We start from the raw sequence: 18675 nt of genomic DNA on the forward strand, positions 1-18675 counted from the left end.
GGCCTCACGGCTTGTTTAGCCTGGCTGCGGGTGACCATTCCCACCCTCTTGGCCTGCTTCACATGATTGGCCAAGTCTTCCCCCAACAGCATGGGGATGGGATAATCATCATAGACTGCAAAAGTCCACATTCCTGACCAGCCCTTGTACTGGACAGGCAACTTGGCTGTAGGCAAATTGAAAGAGTTGGACTTGAAGGGTTGAATCGTCACTTGGATCTCTGGGTTGATTAAATTGGGGTCCACTAAGGAAGCATGGATAGCTGACACTTGTGCTCCGGTGTCCCTCCACGCGGTGACCTTCTTCCCACCCACACTCACAGTTTCCCTCCGCTCCAAGGGTATCTGGGAGGTATCTGGGCCTGTGGACCTCTGGTGTGATTCCGGTGCAATGAACTGTAATCTGTTGGGGTTCTTGGGGCAGTTGGCCTTTACATGCCCCAGCTCGTTACATTTAAAACATCGTCCAGCTGACGGGTCACTGGGGCGAGGAGGGCTGCTGGAGAACGGGGTGGTGGGACGATAAGGGGTCTGGAGGGCTCTTTGGGAGGTAGGTGGGGCTTTGGGCGGCCCCCGGTAATAGGGTGTGGTCTGGGGTGGTCCCTTCTGGTCTCCGCTCCAACTGCGACCAGTTTTCTTCTTCTCTGCCACCTCCACCCATCTGGCTCCAATCTCTCCTGCCTCGATTACAGTTTTGGGTTTCCCATCTAGGATGTATCTTTCTATTTCCTCAGGAACACCCTCTAAGAATTGTTCCATTTGCATTAGGAAGGGCAAATTTACTGGAGATTCAACACTTGCTCCTGATATCCAGGCATCCCAATGTTTCACAATGTGGTAGGCATGTCGGAAACGTCTGGTTTCCACCTTAGGGCTCTGAACCTCCGACGAGACTGCTCGGGTGTTATCCCCATTCTGACTCTCGCCTTGGATTTAAACAGTTCATACTTGTTCATGTGTTCTTTAGGCATTTCAGCTGCCACCTCAGCTAAGGGTCCACTGAGCTGCGGCCTCAGCTCTACCATGTATTGGTCAGTAGAGATGTTGTACCCAAGGCAGGCCCTTTCGAAGTTCTCTAAGAAGGCCTCAGTATCATCACCTGCCTTGTAGGTGGGGAACTTTCTGGGATGGGAAGTGGTACCTGGAGAAGGATTGCTAGGGTTTGCTGGGATATTCCGCTGAGCCTTTATCTTCTCCACCTCCTCCACATGCTTCCTCTCTTTTTCCTTCTCCTCCAGTTCTTTGTCCCTTGCTTCCATTTCTTTGTCCCTTGCTTCCATTTTCAGCCGCATGAGTTCTATCTGTCTTTCATGTTCCCTTTGTTTTTCCGCAGCCTGAAATCTGGCTAGTTCCAGCTTTTGTCGAGCCGTGGATTTTGTCATTCTAACCTCTCTGTTTTTAACTAACTTTACACCTGAGGTTTAGAAATAAACAAACAAAACGTGGCTGTAAAATTTTGCTGTGCTGGAATAGAATACCTATTCTCTGATAGTGACTGTCAGCCTACAGAAAAAGACAATTCCCTTGTCTCTGCTCTGGGCCCAAATTAAAGCAAAAAACCTCCAACTACTTGGAAACCTGCTTACCCAGCCCAAAGAAAAAGCAAATGGGTATAACACACACCCCCTATTTACTTTTAGGAAGAAAAGAAAAAAAAAACCTCTGGGTTGGAAGACTGTGAATTTCCCTGCAGGAGTTAAGTACCCTGCCTCCAGGCAAAGAAAACCTGCAATTCACAAGATAATCCCCTTTTGTCTCTGCTTGGCCACAAAGCAGAGAGAAACCAAGCTGCTTTCAGTTTCAAAGCTGCTTTCTGGACTTCCTAAAAATTCCTTTTTAAAAACTGTATTTCTAGTTCAAAAAATCTCAACTGGATCTCAAAATGATTTCAGGTTAATCCCACCACTGTGCCACCATGTCAAGGTTCCTCCCCCACTCTGAACTCTAGGGTACAGATGTGGGGACCTGCATGAAAAACCTCCTAAGCTTATCTTTACCAGCTTAGGTCAAAACTTCCCCAAGGTACAAAATATTACACCCGTTATCCTTGGAATGGCCGCTACCACCACCAAACTAATACTGGTTACTGGGGAAGAGCTGTTTGGACGCGTCCTTCCCCCCAAAATACTTCCCAAAACCTTGCACCCCACTTCCTGGACAAGGTTTGGTAAAAAGCCTCACCAATTTGCCTAGGTGACTACAGACCCAGACCCTTGGATCTTAAGGGCAATGAACAATCCTCCCAACACTTGCACCCCCCCTTTCCTGGGAAATGTTGGATAAAAAGCCTCACCAATTTGCATAGGTGACCACAGACCCAAACCCTTGGATCTGAGAACAATGAAAAAGCATTCAGTTTTTACAAGAAGACTTTTAATAAAAAATAGAAGTAAATAGAAATAAAGAAATCCCCCCTGTAAAATCAGGATGGTAGATATCTTACAGGGTAATTAGATTCAAAAACATAGAGAACCCCTCTAGGCAAAACCTTAAGTTACAAAAAAGATGCACAGACAGAAATAGTTATTCTATTCAGCACAATTCTTTTCTCAGCCATTTAAAGAAATCATAATCTAACACATACCTAGCTAGATTACTTACTAAAAGTTCTAAGACTCCATTCCTGTTCTGTCCCTGGCAAAGACCAGCATACAGACAGACACAGACCCTTTGTTTCTCTCCCTCCTCCCAGCTTTTGAAAGTATCTTGTCTCCTCATTGGTCATTTTGGTCAGGTGCCAGCGAGGTTACCTTTAGCTTCTTAACCCTTTACAGGTGAGAGGAGCTTTCCCCTGGCCAGGAGGGATTTCAAAGGGATTTACCCTTCCCTTTATATTTATGACATAAATAACTGAAGAGAGCAGGGTTAGAGGAAACATACCAGCACACACAGGGCAGGATGGTGCTCCCATTGAAATAAGTGGAAAAGCTTCCATTGACAGCAGAAAGGAGTGAGTAAAGAATATTTAGTAGGATGGTAAAGGCCCAGTCCTACTCTCAATTAAGTCAAGCTCCCACTAATGCCAGAGGGAGTTTTGTTTCAGTAAGGAATGCGGAATAGGGTTCTTAGCAATAGTCCTGAAAATAATAATGGAAGATAGGTCTTGAAAGTAAATAATACATCTAGAAAGTGGCTTATGTGGAAACAGAGTGAAGGGATTAGACAAAGATTGTCAGAAAGGGTTTCAGTGGTATTAGTGGGAAGATCAAGTTTGAATTTTCTTGACTACTTTAGTATAATGATCAGTGAAATAATTAACAAATTTGTTTAATAATGTTTAACTTTGTTTATGTTAAGAAACATTTGCCTTTGATTCTCTGGATCCATCTGAGTTTATAAATATGGCAGAAGCTAAGCCCTATATTGTATTAAAAGTAGTTTACAAGTCTAAAGGCAAAGATATGTAATTTTTCCTTCATATTTTATCAAAATTGTATATTAAAGACAGAAATAATAAGTGATGCATGTAAAATGTATTGAGCAACAAGTTCCCCGAAGAATTTACTGCATGTTCAGCAGTGCAGCCCATTTCTAATGTTATTCCTGCAAACACTAATGACTAATGTATCTGCATAATTTTACTCAGTGAGTGGTCCTATTGGAGGCAATGGGTTTGCTTATGTATAACTTTACTCATGTGTAAGTGTACAGGATCAAAGTTTTTTCTTGCCTAACTTGTGTAAAAACAAGGATATTGGCTTAGTTAAGGAAAGCCCTTTATTTATTTTCCTAGTTTAACTCTGTACTTTTCAGTTTTATAAATGGAGAAGCCCTAGATGGAGGGACGATATCAAATGTTTTGTATTGTGCCTGGGATCCTGCTGGTACATTCCAGATCTCTACTAAAATATATGCAATGTATAACTTGCATCTATAATATGCTGATTCCTGCTCCCATTGAAGTCAGTGGCAAAACTGCCACTGACTTTAATGGGAACAGCAGCAAGTCTGTGTTTTCTAAAATTTTCTAAAATAGCAGGAAGTATTATACTGCTGCTAAAGATATGTTAGAAAGTTCCCCAAAGATCTTATAAGAAATTGATTGTGGAAAGTAAAGGATTAGGGTTCCATTCTGCAAGGTGCAGAGCACTAGTTACCATGTTTCTGATCATCCTCCATTCCCAATTACATCAGTGAGAGTATAAGGTCTTCAGCAGCTTGCCGAAAGGGCTCAGAACCTTGCAGGATTGAACACTAATAGCATTTTGATGAGACAGGCACATGTAGACAGTTATTCAGCATATTTCTCTATATTGAATTATACCAAATTGTATAGTGTACAATTGATGTGTACAAATAAATGGAAACCAGGATAAGGCCACTGAATTAATTTCAACTTGTGACCTGGAGTCAGGAGTTGAACTCAAGTCTCCAGAGGTTAAAGGCTAGTGTACTAAATCATACCCCCTTGCTGCCCACACCAGATTGTCATCTCACTAGAACATCTATCGAATGTGCCTATTATCTTAATATCTAGGTCAGTGGTTCTCAAACTGTGGTCCATGGACCCAGGGGCGGTGCAACCACTAGGTGAACTAGGTGGTCGCCTAGGGTGCCAAGTGGTTGGGGGCGGCCAAAAGCACACTCTGGGGAGGCGGTGGAGCAGAGGTGAGCTGGGCTAGGGGGGCGTGAGGAGGGCCACCTGCAGCAAGTAATGGGGGGGGGCAGTGCCATGCAGGGGAACTGCTACCCGCTCCAGCTCACCTCTGCTTTGCCTCCTCCCCTGAGCGCCACCTCCCCGCTCTGCTTCTCTCCCTCTTAGGCTTGCGGCGCCAAACAGCTGTTTGGCGCCTCAAGCCTGGGAGGCGGGAGAAGTGGAGTGGCGGTGGCGTGCTCGGGGAGGAGGCGGAGCAGAGGTGAGCTGGGACGGGGAGCTGCAGCACAGCTCCCTGGCCCGAGAGGAGGGGGCGGCGGCGGCAGGGGGGAGCTGCCACACAGCTCCCTGGGCCAAGTGGGTGGTGGGGAGCTGCTGTACGGCTCCCTGGGCCGATGGAGAGGAATGGGGGGGTGGCGGAGAGCTGCCGCAGGGGGGCGCCTCAGGGCGGAGGGGCGGGGAGTTGCCGCAGGGCTCAGGGGTGGAGGCGGGTACAAGATGGAAGTTTCGCCTAGGGCGCGAAACATCCTTGCACCAGCCCTGCACGGCCCCTTCACTAATAAGGTGCCTGGTCCTTGGAGAAGATGCACATGTGAGGTGAGGTGGTGGCCTTGGGGGGAATAGGGGGTAGATGGGAGAGGGCAGTGGGGTGAGAAGAGGGAGTGGGGAAATTTGGGACGCGCAGGGCTGTGGTGGCCAGAGAAAGAGGCAACTTTCCCCAGCTCCAGGGCTGTGGCTGCCGGGGGGAGATGGCGCTCCTTCCCAGCCTCAGCTCTGTGGTGGGGGAGAGAACCCCCCCTCCTTCCCAGCCCCAGCTTGAGGGCTGCCGCAGCCGGGGAAAGAGGGCACCTCCATCACATTAGAAAGGTAAGACTACTGATATTAAAATATGAGTAGTGTGCTTTTATTTGCAGAACAAAAAACACATTTATTATTATTAAGGTGTTTTTTATATAGTGCTTTTACCCAAAGCACTTTACAATATTTAGCTAACGCTACAAACAACATTTGGAAAGATCATTAAGTGGTCTGCCGAGACCCTCAGCAATTTTCAAGTGGTCTGCGAAAAAAAAAGTTTGAGAACCACTGATCTAGGTGTCTGTTAATGTAGGGCCAGATTCTGCCACCCTTACATCAACTAATATATGTCTCCACATGTAGTGCAACTGAAGTCAATAGGACTACTTGTGAAGTCAAACCCTTACACTGAGTAGTGTATTAGAATTCATCTTGGCTTCTACATGTAACACTTCTTAAAAAGATGCTGTAAAGTTGGAACTTCGAAGCAATTTTAATATATCTGACCAATGCACTGTACAAGATTTGAATAGTTATGAGTAATAAGCTCTTTTATGTGTGTTTGTTTGTGTATGTTATATTTTGTAGACTCACTGACTCTTGGATGGCAAATGGTGGATGTATTTCAGCAAGAAACTACAAATATTGGAGCTATATGGATACCTAAAGAGTTTTCTACACTTGTTCCACTACATCCTGGGAAACTTCCTTATAACGTTATGGATTATACTTTGAAGCATGTCTCAAAAGGTAATTTGAAAAATTAAAGTGGTCACGGTATTATAGATGAGAAAAATACACTCTTGAATAATGTATCAAATGTTATCAGCAGTCTAAAATCTTGTCAACTTCTCAATAAGAGTTCCTTCAGTTATTTTTTTAGTGATTATTAAGGAATGGAACACTGAGAAGATGATGGGTCTGATACTTAACTGTCTTGCATCTTGTGTAGTCATTCACACCTATGCAAAGTAAGTATAAAATGCTACCACCAGTCTGAGTGGACCTTTCTGACTTGGAAGTATTTTATACTCACTAAAAGAACAGGAGTACTTGTGGCATCTTAGAGACTAACAAATTTATTAGAGCATAATCTTTTGTGAGCTACAGCTCACTTCATCAGATGCACAGAATGGAACATACAGTAAGATATATACATACAGATAAGTTGGAAGTTACCATACAAACTGTGAGAGGCTAATTAGTTAAGATGAGCTATTATCAGCAGGAGAAAAAAATCTTTTGTAGTGATAATCAAGATGGCCCATTTAGACAATTGACAAGAAGTTGTGAGGGTACTTAGCTTAAGGAAATAGATTCAATATGTGTAGTGACCCAGCAACTCCCAGTCTCTATTCAAACCCAAGTTAATGGTATTTAGTTTGCATATTAATTCAAGCTCAGCAGTGTCTCCTTGGAGTCTGTTTCTGAAACTTTTTCTGTTGCAGAATTGCCACCCTTAAATCTTTTACTGAGTGGCCACAGAGGTTCAAGTGTTCACCTACTGGTCTTTGAATGTTATGATTCCTGATGTCAGATTTGTGTCCATTTATTCTTTTGCGCAGAGACTGTCCGGTTTGGCCAATGTACATGGCAGATGGGCATTGCTGGCACATGATGGCATATATCACATTGGTAGAAGTGCAGGTGAACGAGCCCCTGATGGCGTGGCTAATGTGATTAGGTCCTATGATGGTGTCACTTGAATAAATATGTGGACAGAGTTGGCATCGGACTTTGTTGCAAGGATAGGTACCCTGGTTAGTGTTTTTGTTGTGTGGTGTGTGGTTGCTGGTGAGTATTTTCTTCAGGTTTCTTCAGGGGGGCTGTCTGTAAGCGAGGACTGGTCTGTCTCCCAAGATCTGTGAGAGTGAGGGATCATTTTTCAGGATAGGTTGTAAATCTTTGATGATGCACTGGAGAGGTTTTAGTTGGGGGCTGCAGGTGATGGCTAGTGGCGTTCTGTTTTCTTTGTTGGGCCTGTCCTGTAGAAGGTAACTTTCGGGTACTCTTCTGGCTCTGTCAATCTGTTTTTTCACTTCAGCAGGTGGGTACTGTAGTTTTAAGAATGCTTGATAGAGATCTTGTAGGTGTTTGTCTCTGTCTGAGGATATTGAATCTATTTCCTTAAGCTAAATATCCTCACACCTTCTTGTCAACTGTCTAAATGGGCCATCTTGATTATCACTACAAAAGTTTTTTTTCTCCTGCTGGTAATTGCTCATCTTAACTAATTAGCCTCTCACAGTTTGTAGGGTAACTTCCAACTTATCTGTATGTGTGTGTGTTTATCCATCTATCTATCTATCTATCTATCTATATGTATATCAATGTATATCTATATATATATGTCTATATGTATATATATATAGATATACAATGTATATCTATATATATACATTGTAGGGAGAGTGGTCACTTTGGATAAGCTATTACCAGCAGGAGAGTGAGTTTTTGTGTGTGTGTTTTTTTGAAAAAAAGGGGTGGGGGGTGAGAAAACAACCTGTATTTGTGCTGGAAATGGCCCACCTTGATTTTCATACACATTGTGAGGAGAGTGGTCACTTTGGATAAGCTATTACCAGCAGGAGAGTGAGTTTGTGTGTGTGGTTTCAGAGGAACAGCCATGTTAGTCTGTATTCGCAAAAAGAAAAGGAGTACTTGTGGCACCTTAGAGACTAACCAATTTATTTGAGCATCAGCTTTCGTGAGCTAAAGCTCACTTCATCTGAAGTGAACTGTAGCTCACGAAAGCTCATGCTCAAATAAATTGGTTAGTCTCTAAGGTGCCACAAGTACTCCTTTTCTTTTTGTGTGTGTGGTTTTTGGAGGGGGGTGGGGGGGTGAGAAAACCTGTATTTGTGCTGGAAATGGCCCACCTTGATTTTCATACACATTGTGAGGAGAGTGGTCACTTTGGATAAGCTATTACCAGCAGGAGAGTGAGTTTGTGTGTGTGGTTTTTGGAAGGGGGTGGGGGGGGTGAGAAAACCTGGATTTGTGCTGGAAATGGCCCACCTTGATTATCATACACATTTTAAAGAGAGTGGTCACTTTGGATGGGCTATTACCAGCAGGAGAGTGAGTTTGGGGGGGGGGGCGCGGAGGGTGAGAACCTGGATTTGTGCTGGAAATGGCCCAACTTGATGATCACTTTAGATAAGCTATTACCAGCAGGAGAGTAGGGTGGGAGGAGGTATTGTTTCATGGTCTCTGTGTATATAATAAAAAGAAAAGGAGTACTTGTGGCACCTTAGAGACTAACCAATTTATTTGAGCATGAGCTTTCGTGAGCTACAGCTCACTTCATCAGATGAATGATGAAGTGAGCTGTAGCTCACGAAAGCTCATGCTCAAATAAATTGGTTAGTCTCTAAGGTGCCACAAGTACTCCTTTTCTTTTTGCGAATACAGACTAACACGGCTGTTACTCTGAAACCTGTGTATATAATGTCTTCTGCAGTTTCCACAGTATGCATCCGATGAAGTGAGCTGTAGCTCACGAAAGCTCATGCTCAAATAAATTGGTTAGTCTCTAAGGTGCCACAAGTACTCCTTTTCTTTTTGCGAATACAGACTAACACGGCTGTTACTCTGAAACCTATATATATCTATTTATCTTACTATATGTTCCATTCTGTGCATCCGATTTAGTGAGCTGTAGCTCACGAAAGCTTATGCTCTAATAAATTTGTTAGTCTCTAAGGTGCCACAAGTACTCCTGTTCTTTTTGCGGATACAGACTAACACGGCTGCTACTCTGAAACCTGTCTTTATACTCACTAGTTATCCTGCACTCGCTTTGCACAGATGTAAATGATTACACAGATGGTAGGCAGTGGACAGAGAGTCAGACCCTGGCCGTTTTTTTGAGGCAACATGTGGAATTCTTATTTTGCTATAACCATGAATTTAAGTTAAGGTCTTCACTGACCTTGACCACATTCTGTAGCAAAACAAGAAGAGTGGCAAATGTTTTCTCAGTTCTTTTTTAAATTATGAGTATGATGCTTTTTATTATCCAGGTTTTTGACTCAATAGTCAATGTAACCTTCAAATAGCGTTCCTTTTTAGGGTCTTGAATTGTGTATGGTGCTAAGCATCCTTTGCTACTGTTGATTTGAGTGGAAGTTCAGGGTTCTTGGTACGTCAAAGGGTTGGACCCTTAGAACCTCCTAGTTTAATTATTTGTAATATTGGAATTTGAAAGGCAGAGCAGCTCCAACATAAAATACAGTCTATGCACAGCTGCTAAATCTTTTAATAGTATTAATAATAGAACTTACATTCTTCAAAGTACTAAATATATATTAAATATTTAATTTGCACAACCCTGTATGAGATAGGTAGGTAAATGTTGTTGTTATCTCTCAGAAGATATTTGATCCTGTTTATTTACAAAGAATTATACAAAGTCCTTTTTCTCTGTACATGTCTCAAAAGGTCATTTGCAGTAGTATCAAACAAGAGGGGATAGTTTCCTAGCTCACAGTTTCAAGCCTGCCTTTCCACCAATGTCTTCCCAAAAAGCTTTTTCTCTTGGCTTTTCCTCCGGACCACACTACAAGGGCCTCTCTTTCTGTCTCCTTGTTCTGCTTGCTACTTTCTCAGCTTTATGCCTCCAGCATAACAATATTAATATTCTCATTTTACAGATGTGGCATATAAGACATAGATATTAAAGTAAAAATTGTAAGTCTTGGTTGCCTGAACTAAACCCACATACAGGTAGCTAAATAAGAGGTCTGCCTTTGAGCAATGATGAGTGCCTCTTATCACCTGTTAACTTAATTTGGGACACCTGACACCTGAACACCTCTGGAAAATCAGGTGTAAATATGGATATAGGCACTAAAATTTTTAAATTTTGACCTAAGAAGCTCAGTCAAGACCGCACATCAAGGAAGTAGCAAAGCCTGGATTAAAAACAGAGGCACTTCTGGACACTGTATAAGACATAAGTAACAACTACTGTTTTGTAATTTCTGCCTTTGGCTTCTGTACTGAGTAAACCATACCACAGCTTGTAAAATATTAAATTAAAAATTAATTATAGTTGCAGCTTTGATGGTGGGTTGCTGGAGGTGAAGAGAGAGCAAATGGAGGTGTCAAGTGTGGCAACTAGGTTTGCGGACAGACCACAGGTGACACTGGGATTTGGGGACAGCAGAACAAAAGAAGATTCTGGAACCAGGAAGTTGTACAATAGATGTCAGGGAACAGAATAGCTGCAACAAATGTAGACTGAAAGGAGAAACCAATAGAGAGAAGGAAAGAGCAACACAACAAGAGATGCCTCCGATGAAGTGAGCTGTAGCTTACGAAAGCTTATGCTCAAATAAATTTGTTAGTCTCTAAGGTGCCACAAGTACTCCTTTTCTTTTTGCGAATACTGACTAACACGGCTGCTACTCTGCAAAAAGAAGAAGAAATGGGGAAAGATATAGGCAAAGCACCAAAATAATTATTTTCATTTTTATTTTGTATGGAATTTAAAAATTAATGGGCCATATTCTGGCTGGTGTATTGAAACAACTATAATGGACCTCCAAAACAGCCAGATATATATACATACAGTGCCAAAGCAGCATTGGCATTTTCTGTATTTTGGCCAAGGCTAGCCCCAATCATATAGCCTGAACTAAGATCAGGGATAATCTGCACTGGAGCTGACTTAAAGGCCGTTGCCAGGTCAGGGGCTAGATGATAATATACTTATTGTCCAGACCATGAACCCCAGGTCATACCTAATAACGCCTCTTTGTGGCTCTTGACACAGAGGGACTGCAGAGTGATTTCTGTGCAGTCTTCAAGGGGGCCAGTACGAGGGGAGCCAGTTCAACACTGTAGAGTGGGGGTTTTTTGTTTAATTTTCTTAATTGATTTTTCAGTATGCTATTATACTAAATTTCCTAAGTGATATAACAGTTTAACAGCATTTGACCTTCTGAGTATATTTATTTCTGTATGGGTATGCAGTGTGCTGTTTTTTAAATGTACTGGAAAATATAAAAACAATAGACAAATCACTTATATCTACAGACTTGGTCCAGGGTCATTCAAATATCAGGTTATCTGTTTATGATACATCCAAGGAAAGATGTACACAGAGAAACAGCCAAATGAGAAGAAAAAGGTAAACACTGAAATTAAGATCAACAGTTTTATGTCATTCATTGTTTGGATCCTGATATATTTATTGTTGCATAATTGACATTGTGCTGAAATATGATTGCAACAATTGCTTAAAGTTAAACATTTGGGAAGAACATTAATTAGTTCAAATAATTTTCTACATATGGAATTATTTGCCTGTGATTATTCTACAGATACATCTACACCTTGTCTATTTCTTTTAAAATAAGTCTCTCTTTTTTGAACTTTACCAAGTTATCCATTTTCAGCATTCAGTGCTGCAGTAAAAATTTACTTCTGTAAATCTGGTTTGCTTGTAGACAGAGGCTGACACAGTAGATTTAGTACAGCTGTAGAATTAATGTTCACACTCCCATGCTGCAGTTTTCCCATATGCTACATAAAAATGCTATACACTTTCTCACTCTAAAGCTGCGGTATTAGGGTATTTAACTGATTTTATGCCTTCAGTTTGGTTAATGTTTTCATGTATATACAATACAGTTTTGCACAACCTCTGCCAAACAATGTATTGCAAAATAATTTACAGTAAAACCATAATAAATTTATACAAAGTATTGATTTAGTATTAATTTTCAAACTGTGAAACGGATCATAAATCTGCAAATAAACCGGCCAAATGAAAGAGATAACTGATAAAAAAAAAAAATTAGTCACCAGAGAGTTGGCTGTGTTGTAGATGTGCTTTTTAGATAGTTACAGGAAAAAAATTATACTGGAAAAAGGTTCTGTAAATTATAAAATTAGTAACATAAAAATAATACACTGAAAAATAGACCATTTCAATAAAATAGTGAAGAAAACCACCCAAGAATCTGAATCATTTTCTTGACATTCTGTTATCATAATTCAGTTAACACAAAACAGTATTGGAGCTGCCCCCCCAGTTTTCAGTAGTTTGTGGGGAAGGGAGCAGAGGCTTCAGAATGTATCAAGAAGTTCCTGAAGATGATTTTATGTGTTATGTTACATGGGGGGGTGGGGGGATTTTTTGTCTAGTTTAAATGCCAGATCTCAGAGTCGTAGAGTTTAAGGCCAGAAGGAACTACAAGTCATCTAGTCTGACCTCCCGTATATCACGGGACAACAGCACCACATGCTAAACCAACAACTGAAATTACACCAAAATATTAGAGACCACAGCAGAATAAGCTATTATGTGCCACAGGCAAAGAATGGAGGGATTGAGAAGACCAATGCTTGAGGCCCTTGCAAGGCCAGGGAAATGATTGATTGAGATATACTCAGATAATCCTAGCAAGTGACCCATACCCCCACACTGCAGAGGGAGGGGAAAAAACATTAGTCTGTGCCGGTCTGAGCTAGGGGGAAATTCCTTCCTGTCCCGACATAAGGCAATCAGTTAGATTGTGAGCAACAACTAGCCAGCCAGGCACCTGAGAGAGAGAATGCTTAGTACCACCTCAGAGCCCTGGCCCTCCCCGTCCAAAGTCCCATCCCCAGCCATGGCAACCTCTGATGCTTCAGAGGAAGAAGACAGGAAAAAACCAACCCAGAATACATTTGTGGGGAATCCCTTCCTGGCCCCTGTGGCCAGCTGAAACCCTGAATCATAGGCTTTTAGGATCATAAGACATAAACCAGAAGTGAGACCCAGGACTGTTAATATAAACCCTATTGACTTATATTGGAAAGACTATCATTGAATTCTGTGAGCTTTACATCAGGACCAAAATGGATCATGACAGAAATCACTTTGGAGCTTTCCTAATGTTCATTAGTTGATTTAACAATGTGCTTTTACCCCTTATGATGTGAAATCAGCCCCTGAAGAGCTTGATCCTGCAAGGTGTTGAACACCTTCAACTCCCATTTACTTTTAAGAAAATTAATCAGTCACCAATTCAGCATAGAATTTAAGCACACATTTAACTTTCAGGATATGCTAGATTCCATTTGTCGTCTAACCCTATACTCAGCCAACTAGAACCTATTTCTGATAAACACACATTTTTGAAAAAGTCCAAACGTTCTTATAAGTTGGTGAAGAACATTACAGGGTAATGTGTGGAAAAAGTTGTTCATCCACAAATGTATATTTTACAGACTTGGAAATGTTTTGCTCTAATGGGGAAGATTTTCAAAAGTGGAAGTCAATGGGACTTGTGCTCCTAAGTACCTGGAATACTTTTGAACATATCCCCGTATGTCTTTAATGTACAGTTGTCGACAATGTTTGAAGCTGATGTCATGAACTGCTTGCTAATAATATTTTAGTTATTCTTTAAATTCTTGATTTTACAGATGTTTGTAACTACCTAACAAAAAAGTAATAGAAATAGAATACCTTTTAGTAGATAATTTACCTTAAGAATATATAACACTTTATTGTTAATAATGGTCTAGTATAAAGTCCTCTGTTTGTTCATATTTCTCAGGCTTCAAGAGTCTGACTTTCTGTATGTACCTTGGATCCCATATAATTCCTCTACCATATTACCAAGTCCTACGTCATTAAACTGTCCATTTGATCTATATATAGATGCACTTTGTTATATCCCTGATAATGCAACAATAACAAAGGTAAGTTTTGGTAAGGTATTGATGTATAGATATTCACGATATTTAATAAAGCCCCAGGAGACCATGGAGCAGCAACATCTATGTTGATGACATTTGCTGCTTCCAGTCCACCTTTTTGGCTTTCCCACTGTCTCTTCCAGTGACCCCTGAATAAACAATATCCAACAAGAGATGGTAACCTCATCCCATTACAATTAACCAATCAAAACACATTTTGGTGATTTAAACTATAAACATTTCCTACCATTCTCTAGAACCTTTCAGCTTTTTATGTGAACCACTGACTTTACCAGGAGTCTTAAAGACTTCTTATCACAGTACTTGTAACTTAAACAATTCAGGTTTCAGAGTAGCAGCCGTGTTAGTCTGTATCCGTGAGCTGTAGCTCATGAAAGCTTATGCTCTAATAAATTTGTTAGTCTCTAACGTGCCACAGGTACTCCTTTTCTTTAAACAATTCAGTTTGTACCAGTATTTCTGTCTCCAACTTTCCTTATTTTTATAAACAATTTATACAATGGGGTGAGTCTGACTTTTCTTACATTGGATTACATAGAACATAGGGCCCCTGGACAGTGGAGTCTGGGCCTCTCCTTGTCCCATTGCTGCTGCTACTGGCTGTTGTTACTCATGCTTTGTTACATTGTCTTCACTAGAAGCACTCCTGAAATAAGGGCTGTTCATGTGAGAATAGTTTCACAGGATTGGGCCCCAAATTTGGAAATTTGTAATAAAATTGGTGAAAAATCAGATAATCTGTTTAATACATACTGTCCCTCAAGAAAGAACAATATCTTGCCTTACAGTTGAGGTAGTTATGTTAATTAGTTAAAAACTTCAGTAATATCTTGGCTCAATAAATTATCTCTATTCATTACCTTTTAGTTGCCTATACAACAAGTGTTTGCATTAGGTTTCAGTTAATGCCTTGTCTGAGTTGTAAACTCCTTTCAGGCAGTTACCAGTCTAGTTAGGTGGACACGATGGGATCTAACTAGGAAATCTAGGCAGAGGTGATTCTTAAGTCTTCTAAATTTTTTTTTTATTATTATTATTACTGGTGGGGTTAAAAAGAATTTGATTCCAGACCTCAAAGACTTACTGCACCAGGCTTATTAGGGCTACCAAATCAGTCATCACATAGTTTTCCCCCAGGCAGAAAGTATTCTGTTTGGATCCAAGTAATTTTCAGGACTGAATAAAAATTGACCCCTCTGTTTATTCATCCCTATTTGTGTTCTAACACAAATAGGAAGCATGGCCCTAATAAATATGTCTGAGCTATTTTAAAAAGTAAGCAGAACACAAAGAAACACACAGCTGATGTTGATGGAAAGACTTTGTGCATAATACAGTGAAGAAATCTTTCAAGGACATATCCTAGAAAAAAATGCCAAGGCCAGGAAGAGGTTGCGTTGTCTGTTTTATAGTAATGCTTGCATAATCCTTGAACTTCTCTTGTTTTAAACTTTATTAGGTTCTGGGCTCTTGAAATGATGTGACTCACTCACTTACATCAGATCGGTCCCTTTTACTTTATTCTCTGCCCTTTTTTGGTCTTGAGCACACCTTCAACATGTCACACTCTTCAGGCTCATGTATTGTACAGTATTATGTTAATTACGCTGGAGAATTGCAGTGAATAGGGTTTTTCTGAAATAAAGGTTTCAAAGTCAAAATCTGCCCTCAGATTTTCATGCAAAATGCCTGTTCAAGTAAATGGAAGTTGCAAACATATATAAGGAATAGGACTGTCCATTAATCACAGTTAACTCATGTGATTAACTCAAAAAAATTCAGTCATTAATCGCAGTTTTAATCACACTGTTAAATAACAGAATACCAATTGAAATTTATGAAATATTTTTGGATGTTTTTCTACATTTTCAAATATATCAATTTCAATTACAGTGCAGAATACAAAGTGTACACTGCTCACTTTATATAATTTTTATTACAAATATTTGCACTGTAAACATGATAAAAGAAATAGTATTTTTCAGTTCACCTCACACAAGTACTGTAGTGTGAGCTCTTTATCATGAAACTGAAACTTACAAATGTAGATTTTTGTTGTTACATAACTGCACTCAAAAATAAAACAATATAAAACTTTAGAGTCTACAAGTCCACTCAGTCCTATTTCTTCTTCAGGCAATCGCTAAGAGAAACAAGTTTGTTTACATTTATGGGAGATAATGCTACCCTCTTCTTAATTACAATGTCACCTGAAAGCGAGAACACATGTTTGCATGGCACTGTTGTAGCTGGTGTTGCAAGATATTTACGTGCCAGATGTGCTACAGATTCATGTGCCTCTTCATGCTTCAGCCACCATTACAGAGGATGTGCTTCCATGCTGATGATGCTTGTTAAAAAATAATGCGTTAATTACATTTCTGACTGAACTCCCTGGGGGAGAATTGTATGTCTCCTGCTGTTTTACCTGCGTTCTGCCATATATTGCATGTAATAGCAGTCTCGGATGATGACCCAGCACATATTGTTCATTTTAAGAACACTTTCACTGCAGATTTGACAAAATGCAAAGAAGGTACCAATGTGAGAGTTCTAAAGATAGCTACGGCACTTGACCCAAGGTTTAAAAATCTGAAGTGCCTTTCAGAATCTGAGAGGCACAAGGTGTGGAGCATGCTTTTAGAAGTCTTAGAAGAGCAACACGCTTATGCGGAAACTACAGAACCCAAACCACCAAAAAATAAAATCAACCTTCTGCTGGTGGTATCTGACTCAGATGATGAAAATGAACATGCGTCGGTCAGTGCTGCTTTGGATCATTATCAAGCAGAGCCCGTCATCAGCATGGACGCATGTCCTCTGCAGTGATGATTGAAGTGTGACAGGACATATGAATCTTTAGGGCATTTGACACGTAAATATCTTGTAACGCTGGCTACAACAGTGCCATGTGAACCTCTGATCTCACTTTCAGGTGATATTGTAAACAAGAAGCGGGCAGCGTTATCTCCTGCAAATGTAACCAGACTTGTTTGTCTGAGCAATTGGCTGAAGTAGAACTGAGTGGACTTGTCAGCTCTAAAGTTTTACGTTGTTTTATTTTTGACTGCAGGGTTTTTTTACATAATTCTACATTTGTAAATTCAACTTTCATGATGAACAGATTGCACTACAGTTTGCACTACTTGTAATAAGGGAATTGAAAAATAGTATTTCTTTTGTTTTTTACTGTGAAAATATTTGTAATAAAAATAAATATAAACTGAGTACTGTACAATTTGTATTCTGTGTTGTAATTGAAGTCAATATATTTAAAAATGTAGAAAACATCCACAAATATTTAAATAAATGGTATTCTATTATTGTTTAGCAATGCGATTAATTTTTTTAAACGCTTGACAGCCCTAATAAGAAAGAATTTGGCTTTTGTGATTTAAAAATTAGGGCCAAAGACCTACAATGTAGGTTTCCAAAAAGGTTGTTTAGAAGTTTCTTTAGGTATTATTTTAGTATGCTACAATATTTCCAAATTAATTTTCTGTGTCCAAAAGTACATAAAACAAAATTAAGTAATAATAATAATTAATAAAACACATTGACTTTTTCCTCCTAGGTAACAGGGCAAATCAAGAATTCATGGCTGAATAGCTTGCCTGATATTATGGCATTTCCACTTCCTAATAGTTCATCTCGAAATCCAGAATTCCAGTACCGAATAGTCTTAAATGGAGATGATCCAAAAGTAATGGATATCAATACATGTGTTCTTCTTCAAGTTTATACAGTGGATGTAGATTCTGGAGACCTTGTTTTAATAGGTATATTAAGCAAGTATTATTACCTAGCCCTCTTTCTTTCCTCTGTCATTTCTCTTTGGTCCTCACTATACCTTCCGATGTTTGTGTCTTCTCAAGTATAGAGCACAGAGCTTTATTTCATAGCACAATGCAAACTGTTGAAATGCACCTCCTAGGGACTGTGAGGATCACTACTAGCAGAAGCCTGAGAATAAAGTAACAAAACCTTTTTTTATAGAGCATAGAAAATTAGTACAGACAAATATTTTAAACTGAAATGCAATTAAACCACTGTTTATAAAAATACTTCTAGTCTATACTTTGCAACTGGATTCAAAAGAATGGATCTTTAGGTGATTGGCCAGCATATGGCAACTATAGTTTAATTTAGACAAATAAACAAGGAACTAGACCAGGGAATTATGTTAAAGGGAATAGCCTTCCAGTTTACTGATCAGGAGAAGGATTTGGAATGCGTTGTGAGAAAAATAATCAAAACTATTGGAGTAGTGCACAACTGCAGTAAAAAGAGGCAAAAAAGATGCTAGGTTATTGGATAAATCCAGCTTACCTTAATCACATGAGTAGTTCCATTGCCTTGAGGGGACCTAGAAAAGAGATATCCGTATTAGCAGATGGACAGAATACAAAACAAAAGACACTATTGCTGCTTGCACTTCTTATATTTCCATCTGGAAAACCTGTGTAAGATAAGGCACAGAACCAGTGTTGTTAATTTGGAAAGGATGCAGCAAAGGGTAAGAAATATGATACCACGTCTTGCAATTAGATGGAAAGGTAAAGGGAG

The 18675-nt window shown here is 40.0% G+C and overlaps 2 protein-coding genes across 17 annotated transcripts in view; both read left to right on the forward strand.

The window, feature by feature from the left end:
- Nucleotides 1-6070, forward strand: part of LOC125624080 (uncharacterized) — a 52036-nt gene extending 45966 nt beyond the window's left edge. For all 16 annotated transcript variants that reach the window (XM_075120699.1, XM_075120704.1, XM_075120706.1 and 13 more), the window contains one exon: nucleotides 5980-6070. The gene's annotated coding sequence lies outside the window, so the exon portion shown is untranslated. The remainder of the gene's footprint in view (nucleotides 1-5979) is intronic.
- A 3757-nt stretch (nucleotides 6071-9827) lies between these two features.
- LOC142069471 (uncharacterized) overlaps nucleotides 9828-18675 on the forward strand; it is a 42602-nt gene continuing 33754 nt past the window's right edge. The window contains exons 1-4 of the mRNA XM_075120714.1: nucleotides 9828-9834; nucleotides 11434-11527; nucleotides 13947-14091; nucleotides 17684-17888. Of these exons, the coding sequence (XP_074976815.1) occupies nucleotides 11514-11527; nucleotides 13947-14091; nucleotides 17684-17888 (364 nt within the window). The 5' untranslated portion in view covers nucleotides 9828-9834; nucleotides 11434-11513. The remainder of the gene's footprint in view (nucleotides 9835-11433; nucleotides 11528-13946; nucleotides 14092-17683; nucleotides 17889-18675) is intronic.

Source organism: Caretta caretta, chromosome 17 (assembly GCF_965140235.1).
Source record: "Caretta caretta isolate rCarCar2 chromosome 17, rCarCar1.hap1, whole genome shotgun sequence".
NCBI classification, from domain to species: Eukaryota; Metazoa; Chordata; order Testudines; family Cheloniidae; genus Caretta; species Caretta caretta.